This window comes from Rattus norvegicus, chromosome 15 (genome assembly GCF_021556685.1).
Source record: "Rattus norvegicus strain SHRSP/BbbUtx chromosome 15, alternate assembly SHRSP_T2T, whole genome shotgun sequence".
Classification (NCBI taxonomy): domain Eukaryota; kingdom Metazoa; phylum Chordata; class Mammalia; order Rodentia; family Muridae; genus Rattus; species Rattus norvegicus.
Genome location: NC_141548.1, coordinates 56,383,102 through 56,399,152, shown reverse-complemented (window position 1 = coordinate 56,399,152; position 16,051 = coordinate 56,383,102). Strand labels below are relative to the sequence as shown.

The following is a 16,051-nucleotide window of genomic DNA, read 5'->3' as shown; positions in this document are numbered from 1 at the left end:
AGCACACAGCCCTGTGCAGTTGGATTCACCTTGCGTGTACTGGAGCAACACATGCCCCATCACAGCCCAGCAGTGTCACCCCATCTGCCCAGTCAGTCTGTCAGACTGCAGCAGCAGCCTCTGCTGTGACTCTTCCTGTGGAGGGTAACTTTGCCTGCTCTGGAACATCGAGGATCCCACAGCTCGCTGCCTTTTCTCTCAGGCTTCCTCTGTTGTCCTTCATCTCACCCTGTGCACTGGTCGGTGCTCCCTTCTTACTCGGGCCGGCGTCCAGTTATATGCCTGTAACATGGTTCATTCATTCTTCCAGAAAGGGCATCAGGCATGCTCTCAGCTTGGGGCTATGATGCATAGAGCTGCTATGGACATCCGTCTACAAGCCTTTTCACATGCTTTCAGTTCTCTTAGAGCGCCATTGCTGAACTGAGCACGTACAGTTGTTAAAGTCCTAGTTGTCCCACATTCTTCTCATTAGCTGCCATAGTCAGGCTTTTCACTGAAAAGTTCCATAACTGGGTGGCGGCCTTTCTGTTTGGTTTTAATTTATATTTCTATGGTGAAATGTTGGGAAACTTTCTTCCGTTCCTATAGACCGTCTGTGTGTATGTGCATATTTATCTCTATATGGAGAGTTATATATATGGTGATAATGAAACATACAGAAGCATATATCCTATATATTGTACATTTGGGTATATATTCATTTATGTGTACACAGGCAGAGAGAAGTGTTGGTTAGAATCATGTGTGTGACTCTGCTTTGGGTTTTGGATGGGGAAGTACATATGTCACTGTTCAAGTGTGGAGGTCAGAGGGCAATTCGCAGGAGTTGGTTCTCTGTTTCCACCATGTTGGCTGCAGGGATCAAATTGTGGTCATTGGGCTTAGCAGCAAGTGTTTTGCTTGGCCTGCTGAGCCGCCCCTATGTCTTATTTTTAATCAGATGCTTTTCTTGTTACTGATAGGTAGGAATACTTCTGGTCTTCAGTACTTTGATATATAGATTTTGTGCATGTGCGCACACACACACACACACACACACACACACACACTTGGTCTCTTAGAAGTACATCTTCTCCTGAAAAACTAAGGTTAGTAAGAGTCCATATCAGAGAGTTGTGGTAAGGGCTGAACGGGGTGGCATTTGAAAGCACTTGGGAAAGTGGTGGTGAGCACAGCTCATTCGTATTAAAGGGGTAAGTGGTAAAGTGTGAACACGGGCCAGTTCGTGCTCTGCTCAGAAGTTCATCTCGCCATCACAGTTCCAGAACAGCCAGACCTCTTCCTCTGCTGTTTTAGGTGGAAAACTACTACGCAAAGAGACAGACCAGCAGATTCAGCAAAACTGTGGGACCCGTTTCATTCATGGATGGGGTCTCCAGTTAATTTGGAATATTAAGTGGCAAGCATAACCTAGCAAGGATTTCATGAAACCTCGTAACCCCCTTTCATTATCAAGACAGAAGTTTCTCGAAGGATTGCTGCTTTGGAGTTTCTCCCAACCTCAAGCACTGAGAGCAAGGGCTGAGCCCTGGCAGCCTCGACCAGTCAGTTTCAGACATGCACTTCAGACTCATTGTTAGAGAAGCATTGAGAACCAATTAATTTGATGCCTTTTTATTTTTTTTAAATTAGAGTTCAGGTGCAGCTCAATTTCCAAGCTTTCTTTTCAAAATTACTCAGCCATTAAAGCTGCATAATCTTGGAAGGCTTTGAAGAACATAATTGATAAATCTTTTCACGCTTCACAGGTTTTCTCTCATGTTTATTCATAGGAAATGAATCCATATTATAATTTACACCAAGTCTTAGGGTATCTAGCTTCCTGTATTTCTAAAGGGGAGGAAAGAAGCCACACTTTAAAAGACGTTTCAGAAACTAAAAGCAGACAGCTCAATCCCGGGTTCCAATTTCCTTGCTTTGGTGAGCAAAACTGAGCTGAGATCTCTAGCTCCAAGGTTGCCTGGCAACCCAGACAGGAGCGTGCTCATTGGTTGGCTGGCTAGAGCAATGGAGAGAGCAAGCATTATTGCTGGGGGGCTGGCTAGAGCAGTGGAGAGAGCAAGCATTATTGTTGGGACGTTTTCATGAATTCATACTGAATTCATATCTGCCTGCTGAGATGCTGTAATCAGGCCTGCCCTTGGGAGCACAGTCAGTACTACGTATGTCCCTGTGCAGTCAGTCACTTGGGGATCTTTTCGATATCCATGTTAAACTAACTATCGGAATGCTGGGGTGATGGTTACAAGCACAAACTTTTTCTAAAGTTCTTGTGGTGATTCCTGTGAGCCGCCAAGATGCTTGGGCAGCTGACCTGAGTCAGCCAAGCCCTCTCCAATGTGAGCATGAATTTCTTAGGAACAAATCAGAGGCTCCATCATCCTTTAGGAACTGAGCATCAGAAAAGATATGGGTCATCTGTAGTGGCAAGTGTTTCCCCTGTACTTTAAAGTGTGGAGATCTCTCCTAAGATTTTTTTAATGTCTACCTATTTCTCAAGATATAGCAGTTTCTACTCTCAGCTATACTGGTCTTTAGTGTGTGTGTGTTTGTATGTATGTATGTATGTATATATATATATGCATGTGTGTGTAATATGTGTATTATTATACATGTGATATAACTATATCCTCCTCCCTCCCCAGCTGTCAGTGATTTGGCAGAGGTTAAAACAACAAAGTTACATCCCAAGGAAGTTATTGCAAACTTCACATTTGGGGCTCAGAAGAGTAACGAGGTTTTGGGACAGTTTACCAAGTTGCCTAGCTGTCAGTGGGCACATAGATCATCTTAGAGATGGTCAAAGCAAGGCATCCAAGATGATCTGTAGAGAGACAGAAGGGAAGATTTGTGGGATTGGGCACAGGCAAGGTCAGATCCATCAATGAGCTAGCCACCAGGAAAAGGTAGTGCCAAAAGACAGTTTTAACAAACCCAGGAGGGCCAGAAGACACAACTCTGGATCTGTGCTGAAGAGAAGAAACTGTGAGAGAGGGATTATGGGAAGGAGAACACTGAAAGGCAACATTGGGTAGGATTATCCTCATTATCCTCATGAAGGATGTAGAAGAGGAGGGAAGTGGTACTGTGTCTCAATCAAGTTCTGAAGGTGGAAAATGGTATTGGAAGGACGCTTTCAGCCTTCAAGCTCAGTGTACATGGAAAAGTGTAATTTAATCTGGCTGGTTTTGTTTCCTATCAACTATACGTCTTTAATGAGACCTCTGTTCCTCCTAGTGCTTCCTCAAGCTTTGATGCGAGTGTGGAACATCTCAGCCCTTTCTCCATGGTAATACTTGAACACCGTAGCCTTGACAATTCATAAAGAATATACTTTTATTTTTATAATTATAGAGTCTGGGAATGTTCAAGGGCAAGGGGCTACTTCTACTGAGGGTCTTCTCTGTAGAGTCTCGAGGTGATACAGGCACCATGAGACTGAGCAAGCATGACCAAGAGAGCTTGCTTAACTTTGTTTTGTTCTGTATTATAATAAAAGCTATCCTTATGACACCTCAGTAATCTATGAATCAATTGATCTCTACATGAAGGGAAACTCCCTAGAGGACAAAACACCTTCTGTTTTAGTTAGGGTTTTATTGCTGTGAAGAGACACCATGACCATGGCAACTCCTAAAAAGGAAAACAGTTAATTGGGGCTGGCTTACAGTTCAGAGGTTTAATCCATTATCCTCACGACAGGTAGCATTGCAGGCAGACATGGTGCTGAGAGTCCTATATCTGGTTCATCAGTAAGTGAATGTCACTCTTGACCTGGCATGAGCATGTGAGACCTCAAAGCCCACCTGAAGTTAGGAAATTCTTCCAACAAGACCAAATCTCCTAATAGTGTCATTTCTTTGAGCCTAGGGGGGGCATTTTTATTCAAACCACCATACCTCCCAAAGACCCTACCTCCAGACAACTTCAACATCTGACCTTGGGGATTTCATTTCCAGCAAGTGAATCTTTTGGAGAAACATTCAAACCAAGGCATGGATCAAGTGGGGAACCTTTGAAAATGAAGATGCTGATTCAGTAGGTCTAGGGGATGGTTGAGACCCATTTTTTAAAACATCTTCCAAGTGCACCTTGTCTGGGTACCTTAATTGGGATGTAATTGGAACAGAACATAAACAGTGTGCTTTTGTGGTAGCTGTCTATGAGGTCATTCAATTTTATATCAGATTCCATAGAGCTTCAGAAAGAAATATTTTCTGGCACTGTAGTTTTCTAAATATTTCTATCTGAAAATAATGTGCAATAGCTCTCTATTAACCAAACTACTTATTTAAATGAAGTTCTTCAGTTTTCAAACATCAGAAAATGTAAGAATTATCACCATCTTGCTTTCTTGTCCCTTAACTGTGGACAGCAAGTGCACATTAACTAGATTGCCCCTGCTTGTGTCTCTCATGCTCTTCCCTATCCATTAAATTCTTTTTCTCCTTCTATTGAAAATAGATTTTTGTTTTACATAATATATCTTGATTACGGTCTCCCCTCCCTTTACTCGTCTCAGTTCCTCCCCATCTCCCCTCCCATCTGATCCACCTCCTTCCTTGTTGTCATTAGAGAACAAACAGACTTCTGAGGCATAATAATAAAACAAAATAAAATATGATAAGGTAAAACAAAAATGGACACATCAGAATAGGACGAATAACAAACAGAAAGAAAAGAGCTCAAGAGAAGACAAAAACACCAGAGACACAGAGACCCACTCATTCACACACTCAAGAGCTTCCCTAAACTGGAAACCCATAATATATCCCAAAGGACCTGTGTAGGCCCCGTGCACACCGCCTCAGACTCTGAATTCATATGGACATTGATCCTAATGGCTTAGAGGACCTTGTTTCCTTGGTGTCCTCCATCCCCTCTGGGTCTTACATTCCTTTCACCCCCTCTTCTGTAGGGCTCTCTGAGCTCTGAAGGGAAGCATTCGAGATATCCCATTTAGGTCTAGCTGTTCCACATTCCTCACTCTCTACATTTTGTCTGGCTGTGGGGCTCTGTGTGTTCCCATCTGCTGCTGGAACAAGCTTCTCTGACGATGGCTGAGCAAGGCACTGATCTACGAGTATAGCAGAGTGTCATTAGGAGTCATTTTACTTCTATGTTCTTTTAGTAGAACAGTAGTTTTTGGTTTTACCGTAGGTCCCCGGGCTATGTAGTCTCAGGTCATTCAGGCAGCGTCAGGTACAGTGCAGTGGGCCTTCAGACAAGTCAGACATTGGTTACTCCGCAAGCTTTGTGCCACCATTGCACCAGCATATCTGGCAGGCAGGACGCCATGGTAGATCAAAGAATTTGTAGCTGCACTGGTATTTACATTCTCCTTTAATGGCAGGCAGAGTTCCTCTCTGTACCAAAGATGCTAGCATATAGGGTGATAAATAGAGAAATCAATGAAAAAGAAAGGAAATATCTATGTAAACTCTGTCTTTCAGAAATAGGGAGAAAGGATGTTGCATTAAGAGCCATTGTTATTGGAAAGGGTGGGGAAGTGACTTCTGTTACCAGAATTTTATTAGGGAACTCTGAAGAGTGACTGATTTCATGGAAGGATTGGTCATATCCTGCTGTCTTTCTGGATTTGGGGACTGCAGAGCCTCCCTAGCTAAAACAATGTCAGGTTTATAAGAGAACACAGCTAGTCTTTACTCCAAGGCTGTGTGCCTTCTAGTGGTATGGATGAAGAATAAAGATTGGAGTAGTAGATACAGTGACTGGAAGTAGGTCTCAGGGACACTGGAAGGACATAGATGTGTGTTTCAGGCACTTAGCACACTGTGCTATAGACTAGTTTAGGTGGCCAAAGTGTTCACACAGTCTGATATCGTGTGAAAGAGGCTGATATCGTGTTCCTGGGACAGCCTTGACGTGTGCGTGTGTGTGTGTGTGTGTGTGTGTGTGTGTGTGTGTGTGTTACATGCATGTCTGCATGGATACAATCAGTAGGCTGGCTGGGACTTTGTAAGTCACCTAATCCAAGATTGCATCATGTGGACTCCAGAGTCCTAACTTCCAGGCAGACAGCAATCCACTCTATGCTGAGACCTTTCCAGGTAGATCTATTTCATAATCTTCCTTGTAATCACGTCTGCCTGTTCAGTGTTTAGCATGGTCAGTAAACATTGCTAGCAACTAGTGTAAATCACAGCTGAAATAGTTTCCATGCTCTTACTAAATATCAGGGAATGTGCGTGGCTTTAGAGGAAGCACTAACCAACAATGTCCTCCCTGTTTCTCATTCATCAGACCCGAGCTCCCCAACAAATGTTTGTGGATCCTTCATTCAGGATCGAGATTTGAGTCCCCATAATACTTCGTAGTTCTACTACTTCTTTATTGAAGTCTGCACTTCATTTCAGCTGTGTGTACATGCATGTTACGTGCATTATCTCTTTGCTATATTAACATCTTTAGGTACAAAATGGAGAAGCCAGGTTGGCTCAACTGTCTGTCCCAGGTTCTGTGTAATATAATTTGAGGGAACTTAAAAGAATCGCTGTTGTACTCCCCCAGTATGCAATGAATTGGATAGGTCAGAAATAGACAGGTATACTATTATTCACTTTGGCCTTATCTGCTAGGGCAAAAAGACTGAGACAATCTAAACATCTGTAAGCTATGGGTCAAACCCAGCTTGGACACAGACACAATCCAAGGCACCTATTGAATAGGTGAGCTGGAGTCCATGTGAAGGTGTGGCTCCATCTCTGAGGATGTTAGGGTTAGGTTGTTTAGTGGAAAAGTGTGGGGTAGGGAATAAACACTTTAGGATGCATGTGACTGGTGCCCAGATATTTCTACGATACAAAATAAATGGTAAGAGTAGTTGATAACTGGGCAGAACACTGAGGAATCGAGACAGAGGCAGTGGATGGTTGATGCGATGGTACTTTGTGGATCCCAGGCTCTGAAGGAAGAACCTGACCACTCCTGTATTGTAAATACCCGCTGTGCCAATTCTTAGCCTATACTGTTCTAATAATAGCTGGACAAAATTCAGGTGGCTCCAGTGGACTGAGAGCTCTACCATGGGACAGGGGAGGGAGTGGCTGCTACTACAGATCTTCAGGTGCAGTTTAAATAGAGAAAGGAGTAGCTTCTGCCTACTGTACATCCTCGGGTGTGGTTCAACTCCTCATGCCTCACTTTGCTTGCCCAAGTGAAATGTGACCATAAATAGCTAAACTTAGAATGCTCACATCCCTTGGGCTACTTAGTACCTTGTCACTCATCTGTGATGGTTCTTCCTCCTTGGTAGAGCCTACCTGTCCTTATTCTGTGTGCTTATGTATAAAACCTATAGCTGCAGTCTAGTCCCAACCAATAGTATTGTTAGCTTCTTTGTGTGTGTGCATGGAGCACAGATCAATACAGTGTGCCAGACATACAGGAACTGAGAATGCATTCAGTCTAGGAAAGAGCACTTTTATGTAAGCCAGTAGTAAGGCTGGGCTCACATTTTAGAGACAAAAGCTCAGTTTCCCAGCCACCATATAGCAATGGAGCTTCTCTGTGGATCAAGGCAGAGCCATGCCACATTGATGGCAAATTTCTGTTGTCTCAGCAGTCTAGCCTAGAAGGAGCTGGCTACTTCAGACTCAATTCCTATTCCCCCATAAGCACACTCACCCCTGCCACAGTGCGATCCAACCCAGAGGGACAGGAGACCCCAGATGCTACCAACTCAAAGCACACTTGCTCAGCTCATGCAAGAAGTCATTTTATCAGTCTCCAAGTCTGATCTTCATGACTGAGTTCAAAGCATTTTGAACAATTCCTGTCCAACTTCCTTCATGCCATTAATGGGAACGTATCTCTCAGTTTTCAGCTGAAACATTTCTCCTCCTTCTACCACCTACCACATGCCCATAGTTATGTGGGTGTCTGGTTTTGCCAGTTACTTGAATACAAAGGCTCTCTCTTGTATAAGGGCCTTCCATAGCCCTTATACAGTTTCTCAGGTATTACACACTCTGTGCTAGTGAGCTAGCTGCAAGCAACCTTTAAACAGATGCAGAAACAGCCAGAATTGGGAACATTTTATTTGGAAAGATTTTTTTAAACATGATTTATCTTCATTTTTCCATTAAGGCAACAATAATATCCTTACTTCGTGGAGGCAGATGGGCAAACATCATCTGAGGCTACATGATGTTCAGACTAAAGTCACAGCCAAACACTTTGCATTCGGATGCAGCGGGAATACTGGTTGGGAGCTGGAAAGAGCCATCTATTGGTTTCCTGAGCCCACTGTCAGGGGATGAAGTTGAGATCCTGCATTTCCACTGCTTTGGAAGACAACGAAGTCCCATTAGTGGGAGTAAGACTTTCACTAATGCAAAGGGAGTCTACCTTTGGTTCACAATGCTCTGTGGAGTTTTAGCTTTTGGTAAGTTTTCGTGGAAATTGCTTATCTAGTGGGAGCTATTCAAATTCATGCTGTCCCTTTTCTGTTTTGAATTCCAGGCAGTTCCTAGTCAACATGGTACTCTTGGCATCCAGCTACATATGCGTATGTGCCCGTGCAAGCATTTGGGTGAGGCAGGGACATAGATTATTGGCACATATCAACCCCCCACTTACAGAAACTTTAGGGAGGCAAAAGCTTTTATAGTACCAACAAAGTGAGTATTGGTAATATGGCCTGGTGACAATCAAATATGTCGATGTCTAAAAGCAAATGAAGTTATGCAGGATTGCTTCCAACTGTCATCAGACATTTTGTCAACACCACAATAAGCAGCTCTCTAACAAGAGGAGTTAAAGGTGTGGAGATATACACAGAAGGGTAGATGCTTTGTGGTCCCACCATACTGCCCCCTAGTGGTTTTACTCTCCATTACACTTTCTTTGAGACCCCAGTTTTTCAGTCTCCCAGAGACTCCTGGGAGCTTGACTGATTTGTCAGATACTCCAGTAGCCTAGAGACAAGGCTGGCAAAAATGGGGACCACAGAGCAGGTATGGTTCTGAGGGGATTGGAGCAAACTCACAGGGAGACAAGCTGAGAGGAGATGCAAGGAAGGGCTGTGACCATCCAGTGTCAGCCTCTAGTGACAGGCTTTATTTAAGGCAAGTTTGACGATCCCTTCCAGGTCCTCAGTTTGAACAAGGCAAAAAGCAGCTAGATCAAACTGGCTCAAGAGATCAGGTGACCCTTAAGAACAATGTAGTCTATATCCTTGGCTATCAGTGAAAGCAAGGGTGTCGGGGGTGGGGTGAGCATCTGGAAATAACTTCTTTTTAACTCTCCCCCCTCCCCCAAAGAATTTCAAAGAATAAAAGAAAAAAATCTGTAGGCGAGTAGATCTCCTGGGGGTGGGGACAACAAAAGAGAAGCTCAACTATAGCAGAAGCTACTTGGCAGAACAAATATGCGAATTTCAGACAATGTCTCCAAGGTTCAGGACTTTGGAATGGCTTGAATGGTCCTCTGTATCCTGGGAGCATCACATGCTGACCCTCAGGGTTGATGGTGTCTCTTTCTGGCTTGCTCCTGTGGGACTTACACCCTCTTCATCCCTTTCCCCATGAGGCAAGCGAACACTGTCATGACCATTTTGGGGTTCACTTCAACCAGGTCTTCTGGAAGGGCATACACTCTTGCTCCGATTTTTCTGGCCATGGAGATAGCATACCTGAAAGGGAGAAGAAATACAAGAACTGAACAGCAGTCCTGAGGAGGACCCGTTAGGAGCACAGGCTCAGCACCCTCAGAGAGGGCAGGGCAGCCACCCCATCTGCCCACATGGGCAGACACATCTTGGCTCAGTAAACTCCCTGAAGTGTCAGCAGCTCCTACTGACTCAGGATGACTGTGACACACATGCTTTGCCCTTCCCAACTTTTACCTTTTACCTTTTGAAATGTATATATGCATGTGTGTGTGTGTGTGTGTGTGTGTGTGTGTGTAGGTCAGAGGTCAGAGGTCAACACTGGGTTCTTCCTCAATCAGTCTTGACCTTAATTTTTTTGATACAGAATCTCTGAACCTCAGTGAGTTCAGTGATTTGGCTGGCAAACAGCAAACAGGAAGTCTCCTGCCTCTTCCCTAGCACTGGGATTATAGGTGTGCAGGATCACCTATGGCTTTAGCAGGGGTACTGGGCATCCCACTCAGATCCTGTGCTTGGGTGGCAGGCATTTTGCCAGTTGACCCATCGTCTCTCCAGGCTCTCTGCTGCTACCTTTGAGACCCATAGAAGAAATATTCTCTTGGGGTGAAGGGTGTGGCAGGAAAAGTCCAAGAATTAAGTACGAACTGCTAAGGACAAGCACTCTAGGACTGTGTTTCAATGACAGAAATATAAGAAGAAAACTGCAGGTAAAATATCTTGTCATGCATGATACCTGGGTATATAATTTCTTGTTCCATGTACAGATGTTTTATTTTTTACTTATAGTGCACTCCTATTCGAATAGTCAGAGTTTTATGTTCTGTTTTTCAAATGAAATCATCACAGACACACAAGAGCCTCAGAGTTCTATACATTCCAGAATCTGTTAGTTGTGACTGTTTACACAGTCACTTGTTGATTCCTTTTTTCCCTCACTCTTTGTTCGCCTTACTGTAGCTACTCTAAACATTCACCCACCCACTCCAACCCAGGGCCACCTCTTCCTCCTGGTCTCCAAAAGAACTTATCCTGACTTTAGTGACCAGATTAATTTGAGCACTACCCATTCTTCCTCCTGTCCACCTCTCAATACTTCCTCCATTTTAATTGCTAATGAAAAAATTAATGTTTCCATCACAAAACACATAGGGAAAACTCCATGAAAATCTGTGAATGTAAAAAAAAAAAAATCAAACAAAAAGAGATCTCAACCCAACCCCCAACCCCAGACATAATTTCTCAAAAACATAACAATTCTTAGCACTTGGTGGACTTTTCCCTCACACTTATTTCCCTTTGTTTCATGTGTGTGTGTGTGTGTGTGTGTGTGTGTGTGTGTGTGTGTGTGTGTGTGTGTGTGATGTATGTGTACATGAGTATTTGTGAAAGCCAGAGGACAACTTTATATGTTGTTCCTTAGGCTCCACCCACATTATTTTATCATTTACTTTAGGTTTTCTGGACAGCGTTTTCCACTGGCCTGGAACTCACCATGTTGACCACAGTGACTAGCCAATGAGCTCCATGCATCTGTCTGTCTTCCCTGGCAGGGAGATTACAGCCCAGGCTACCATACAGGGGGATCACAGCCCAGGCCACCATACAGGGGGATCACAGCCCAGGCCACTACACCCCGATCTGTCTGTTAAGCAGACATTTTACTCCCAAACTCTTCAAACACTTTTCCTTAAAAGATATTTGTCTTTTTGTTTTCAATGCTAGAAATTAACATGGGGCCTCTTGCATACTAGGGTATGTTCTGCTCTGTCCCAAGCCCTGAGCAATTTTGAAAGAAAGAATTCTGTGTCTTGTCCTTGGAGGGCAATGCATAGGAACCTGGTGTCTGAAGTCAGACTCTGATGTCTCCCTTGTGCAGGTTAAAAATTGTGTGACCTTGTTAAGTCCCTAAACTGCACACACAGGGCCCAGACCTGACTGGTTTCAAACCTTTCTGGTTGTTTTGTTTTCTTTCTGTTTTCTCACTGTTCTTCTATCTAGAGTTTCTGTCTTCTCTGTATCCTGCTGGCTTACTTGTCTTTGCTGATGAACTCAGCTTAGAAGTCATTGCTCTAAAGAGCCATATCCCCTTCCTCCCCTCCCGTCACCTTGGTACTTCCCCTTAGATAAACTGATTACACATTGCACAACCACAGGTTAACTATAACTGTGCTGACTATTATCGGGTGAGGAGCACGTCTGGGAAAAGGACCTGTTTTCCAAAGCTGACTGCAGAGAAAAGGGCACTGCTAGGGTTTTAAAATAGGGGTGAATTCTAGACTTGGACCCATGGTGCTCCTGACCCAGAAAGCTATGGGGAAGTTCTGAACTCCCATATCTCTGACTGGGACCTTATTTGGAAATACAGTCGTTACAGGTGTCATAAGACAAGGTCATGCGTGCAAGGGCTCAATATGCCCTGTGTCCTAATAAAGGAAAAGACAGAGATGGGAAGGCAGCCACGTGAGGTCACAGACATACAGTGTGGGTGGAGCGAGGCATTAGAATTATGCTTCTACAAACCAACGAATTCAAAGGTTTGCTGGCCATCACAGCAAATGAGAGAGAGGCCTGGGAGAGTCTGCCTCAGAGCTCTGGGCATCAATTAGCCCTGATGGCAGCTTGCTTTCTAGCTTTTCTGACTGGGGAAGAATAAATTCCTGTTGTTTTAAACCACCCAATCTGTTGGTTCTTTATTGTAGCGCCCCAGGAAGGCAATGGGAATCAATCCAAGAAAGGGGCCTCTGCAGAGCAACAGTTGGTAAACTTTTAAATAAGAGGCGAGATAGCATCATGTCCGGGTCTTCTAGGTGAGATCAAGTGAAGCCCAGATACAAACTACCTTAGCTTTTGTTGCAGCTTCTGAACGCTCCTGTTCAAGCAGAGAAGCGCCTATGTAAATGAATGATTGTGCTCCAATAAATCTTTATTTAAAGTGCATGCAATGGGCCTTATTTGGAGACTATAGTCTGCTGGCTCCCCTAATAGAGGGTTCATTTGGCAGGACAGGTGACCTTTGACTCTGCCGGTGACACTTCCGACACTGAACTCTATCCTGCCTACTCACATCTGTGGATATTCATGAGTGACGTTCTTACACTGGGACTTTCCACACCAAGCTTGAGTTTTGAAATCTATTGATTGGGGTTAAGAATCTAGTTTTATAACAGCGTAGCCTTGCTTACTGCTTAGGAAACTACTCTGGAGTTTGTTTGGCTCCAGTCTCACGCAAGCAATCTGAAGCAGCTACTGGGCCACACCTCAAATGATGATGATGAGACCTCGATAAATCAGAAGAGAACCCCGTGAATGGTAGAGATAAAGCATTTGCATGAGGCACAGACATCAGCTGCCCGGTTGGCACCTGGCCCTGCGCTTGCCCCAGGTTTATGCACATACTTTGCATTGTTGAGCTTCTCTTCATCATCCAGGTTTTCTGTCTTCAGAAGGTCATAGTTTATGGAGCCTGGCTGAATGGCATCGATGAGATCCAGAACCGGGAGGCTGGTGCTGATCTTTGGGTCCTACATGGAGAAAAAGGGAGGGTTTACCAACATATCTAGCATCCAAAAGTGGGTGGCAGGAGAAGCCTGAGGCTACAGGTAGGCTGGGTCACAAGGGTGGTCTTTCTCTGAGGAACTTGGGGAAAAACTCAAGGTTTCCATGGAGATGGGAACAGCATCAGTAGGATTAAGCACAACAAGACAGTAATTAACACACTTTGCCCAGTCTTTTCTTGTCAACTCAGGCCTCAGGAACAGTCAGGTTTTTTTTCTTTTGTTTTTCCTTTTATAAAAGCTTTAACTTTTGAAACTTATTTTGTAATCTACCCATAGCATGTTATGTGTCCCTCATCCTCTGAAATATATGGACTTATGGGTAGCTACATCAAGCTAACAAATTCATGGTCTTACAGGTGGTCATTTTTGTGGTGTGGGTGTTGAATGTGCACGTTTAATCTGTGTTGGTGCTCAGTGCTGGTAACCAAACTAGAGCTTCACACATGTCAACATGTGCTGCGTCACCGAACTAGGGCTTCGGCTTCCACAGTTACTCTTCTTCACTTACAGAGGAGATGGGATTTATGGGGTTAAGTGAGTTGCTGGGACTTGTTAGAGCTGGGATTTGAATCTAAAATTCAGACTTAACATCCTGGACATTGGTAAATGGATGTTCACGTCTAGCACTAAGAACACTCCTCAGATGTGGACGTAGGGAGCTCAGCACGTGCGCTTTCTCTATTCATGGCCCTGGAGACAAGGGGCAGGCCTGTGTTACTGTCTGAGCAGCTGAGTTCAAGCAGTGTATACTTGGAAGGTGTGAATCAGAAAATTCTAAGGCTGATACTAATTCTCCTGCCTTCGTTTTCCTATAGCGGCAAAGCAGTCATATTCAAGATCAGAATGAGTCTATTTAGTATTTCCTCTTGGCTATAAAAGAGGCATTGTAGTTAACAACAAAGATGGGGCTTTACCCTAGTTTCTTCCTACCCCTAGTTTCCCTTCCTAGTTTCTTTGCTACCCCTGCGGGCTGTTTTGGTGACAGCACAGCACTCAAGAAATGCAGTGATCCAAGCCCCGCCTTCCTCCCTGAATTCTGCCCTGGGTATGGAGCTGACAATGGGCGAGGGGTGGTAGACATCTGTAGATGTCAGGGGAATGGTTTGTCAAGAGTGAGCTGTATCTCTTGCTTTAGGTGATGGCTTTGACTTTGCTCTTTGCCTTTCCAAATGTATTTCTGGAAATCTCTGCCTCACTCCAGTCACTGGCCTCCACTCTTACCTGTGCTCAGCAGCCCAGGCAGAGCAGGAAGCCTTGAGGTGGGGTGGGGATGGGGGTATCCCATATCCCAGATGAGCTCACAGCTGATAGAGCTCTTAGCACTGGCCTACCCTGCTCTGCCTTTGCCCTTTTTGGAGAGAAGAGACTTTAATTTCTCTTCTCCTTCCTCTGGGTAGGAGGGGGGTCCTCCCCACGAATCCTGACCTTTAAACATGAACACTGAGACACAGACAACATTACAATATAGACCAAGTGTCCAGGTCCTTGAGAAAGACTCTTGTAAACACACAGCCAAAATTAATAAATTGGATACTATATAATGGTATTATTAATAAAAATAGGGTTGGGTGAAGTACATATCCCCCTTCTCCAAAAAAAAAAAAATCACACAACCTATCTTTCAGCCTTGTGATGCTTGTACATGCTTGGCCCAGGGAGTGGACTATTAGGAACCTTGGCCCTGTTGAAGGGTGTGTCACTGTGGGCGTGGGCTTCAAGACCCTAACCCTAGCTGCCTGGAAGCCAGTATCTGCTAGCAGCCTTCAGATGAAGATGTAGAGCTCAGCTCCTTCTGCACCATGCCTGCCTGGATGCCGCCATGCTCCTGCCTTGATGACGATGGACTGAACCTCTGAACCTGTAAGCCAGCCCCAATTAAATGTTGTCCTTATCAATGTTAAATGTTCCCCGTCATGGTGTCTGTTCACAGCAGTAAAACCCTATGACAAGCTTTCACCCTCTGCCACTGTAATATAAGAAACTCTGAACTGGAAGTGTGCACATTTTTAAAAATGGATTCCTGTGTGTTATACTACTTTAAAAGGAAAAAAAAGAGGGCCTAAAATGGGATACTTAATAAAACAGATTTTGAAAATTATCTGTTAAAGGAAAAAGGATGAGAAATTCATCAGTAAGATGGTTGTGAACATTAAACAAGATCATTTAAGGAAATCCAAAGTGACCATCAAAGTCCTGGCCCTGAAGGTCACTCAACACAACAAAAGAAAACAAAAGACGCAGAAGATGAGACCTTTACCTTGAAGCTAGTGATGGACGAACTTTTCTGTGCCTCCTTCAATGTCGTGTTCACCCAGTTGACAATAATGTCATCATTGACCTTCTGACCACCTCCAATATCTTCCAGGATATTCAGTGTGTACCTGAGTGAAATCAGGAATGATTATTTTCTTGCAGACAAGTAGCTAAGATGTTCTTTCTAGACACATTATGGGAGCAAGCCTTCACACAGTCACAATGGTGAGGGAAAGGGTATTTAAGAACGCCAGTCCCTTCTGCTCATCCCGTGTTCATCGCTGCTCTATTCACAACTGCTAGAAAATGGAAACAGCCTTGAGGTCCATCAACTGATGATTGGGTAATGAGAACGTGGTACCTTTATATCATGGGATGTTATCTTGCTGTTAAGAAAATTTTCCAGGTAAACGGAAACAATCATTCTGAGTGACGGAACCCAAAACAAGAAAGACAAACATATACTGTCTCTCATTTGTGGATCGTAGCCTTGACTCTTCAGATAATGTGTGTGTCCAGCAGTCAGGGACCTAGTAATGGGCTGTCAGGGATGCTTTCGAGTGAAGGCAGATAGAACACAGTGCAATGAAGGGTTAAAGAGGGA

General features: G+C 44.1%; 1 protein-coding gene across 3 annotated transcripts in view; it reads right to left on the bottom strand.

Moving 5' to 3' along the window:
* Positions 1-8,045: 8,045 nt before the first annotated feature.
* Positions 8,046-16,051, bottom strand: part of Lcp1 (lymphocyte cytosolic protein 1) — a 102,087-nt gene continuing 94,081 nt past the window's right edge. For 2 of the 3 annotated variants that reach the window (XM_087585826.1, XM_087585827.1), the window contains exons 14-16: positions 15,452-15,575; positions 13,034-13,158; positions 8,046-9,658 (exon numbers count right to left, since the gene is read on the bottom strand). In XM_087585826.1, the coding sequence (XP_087441952.1) occupies positions 9,526-9,658; positions 13,034-13,158; positions 15,452-15,575 (382 nt within the window). In that variant the 3' untranslated portion in view covers positions 8,046-9,525. 3 annotated transcript variants of the gene reach the window in all.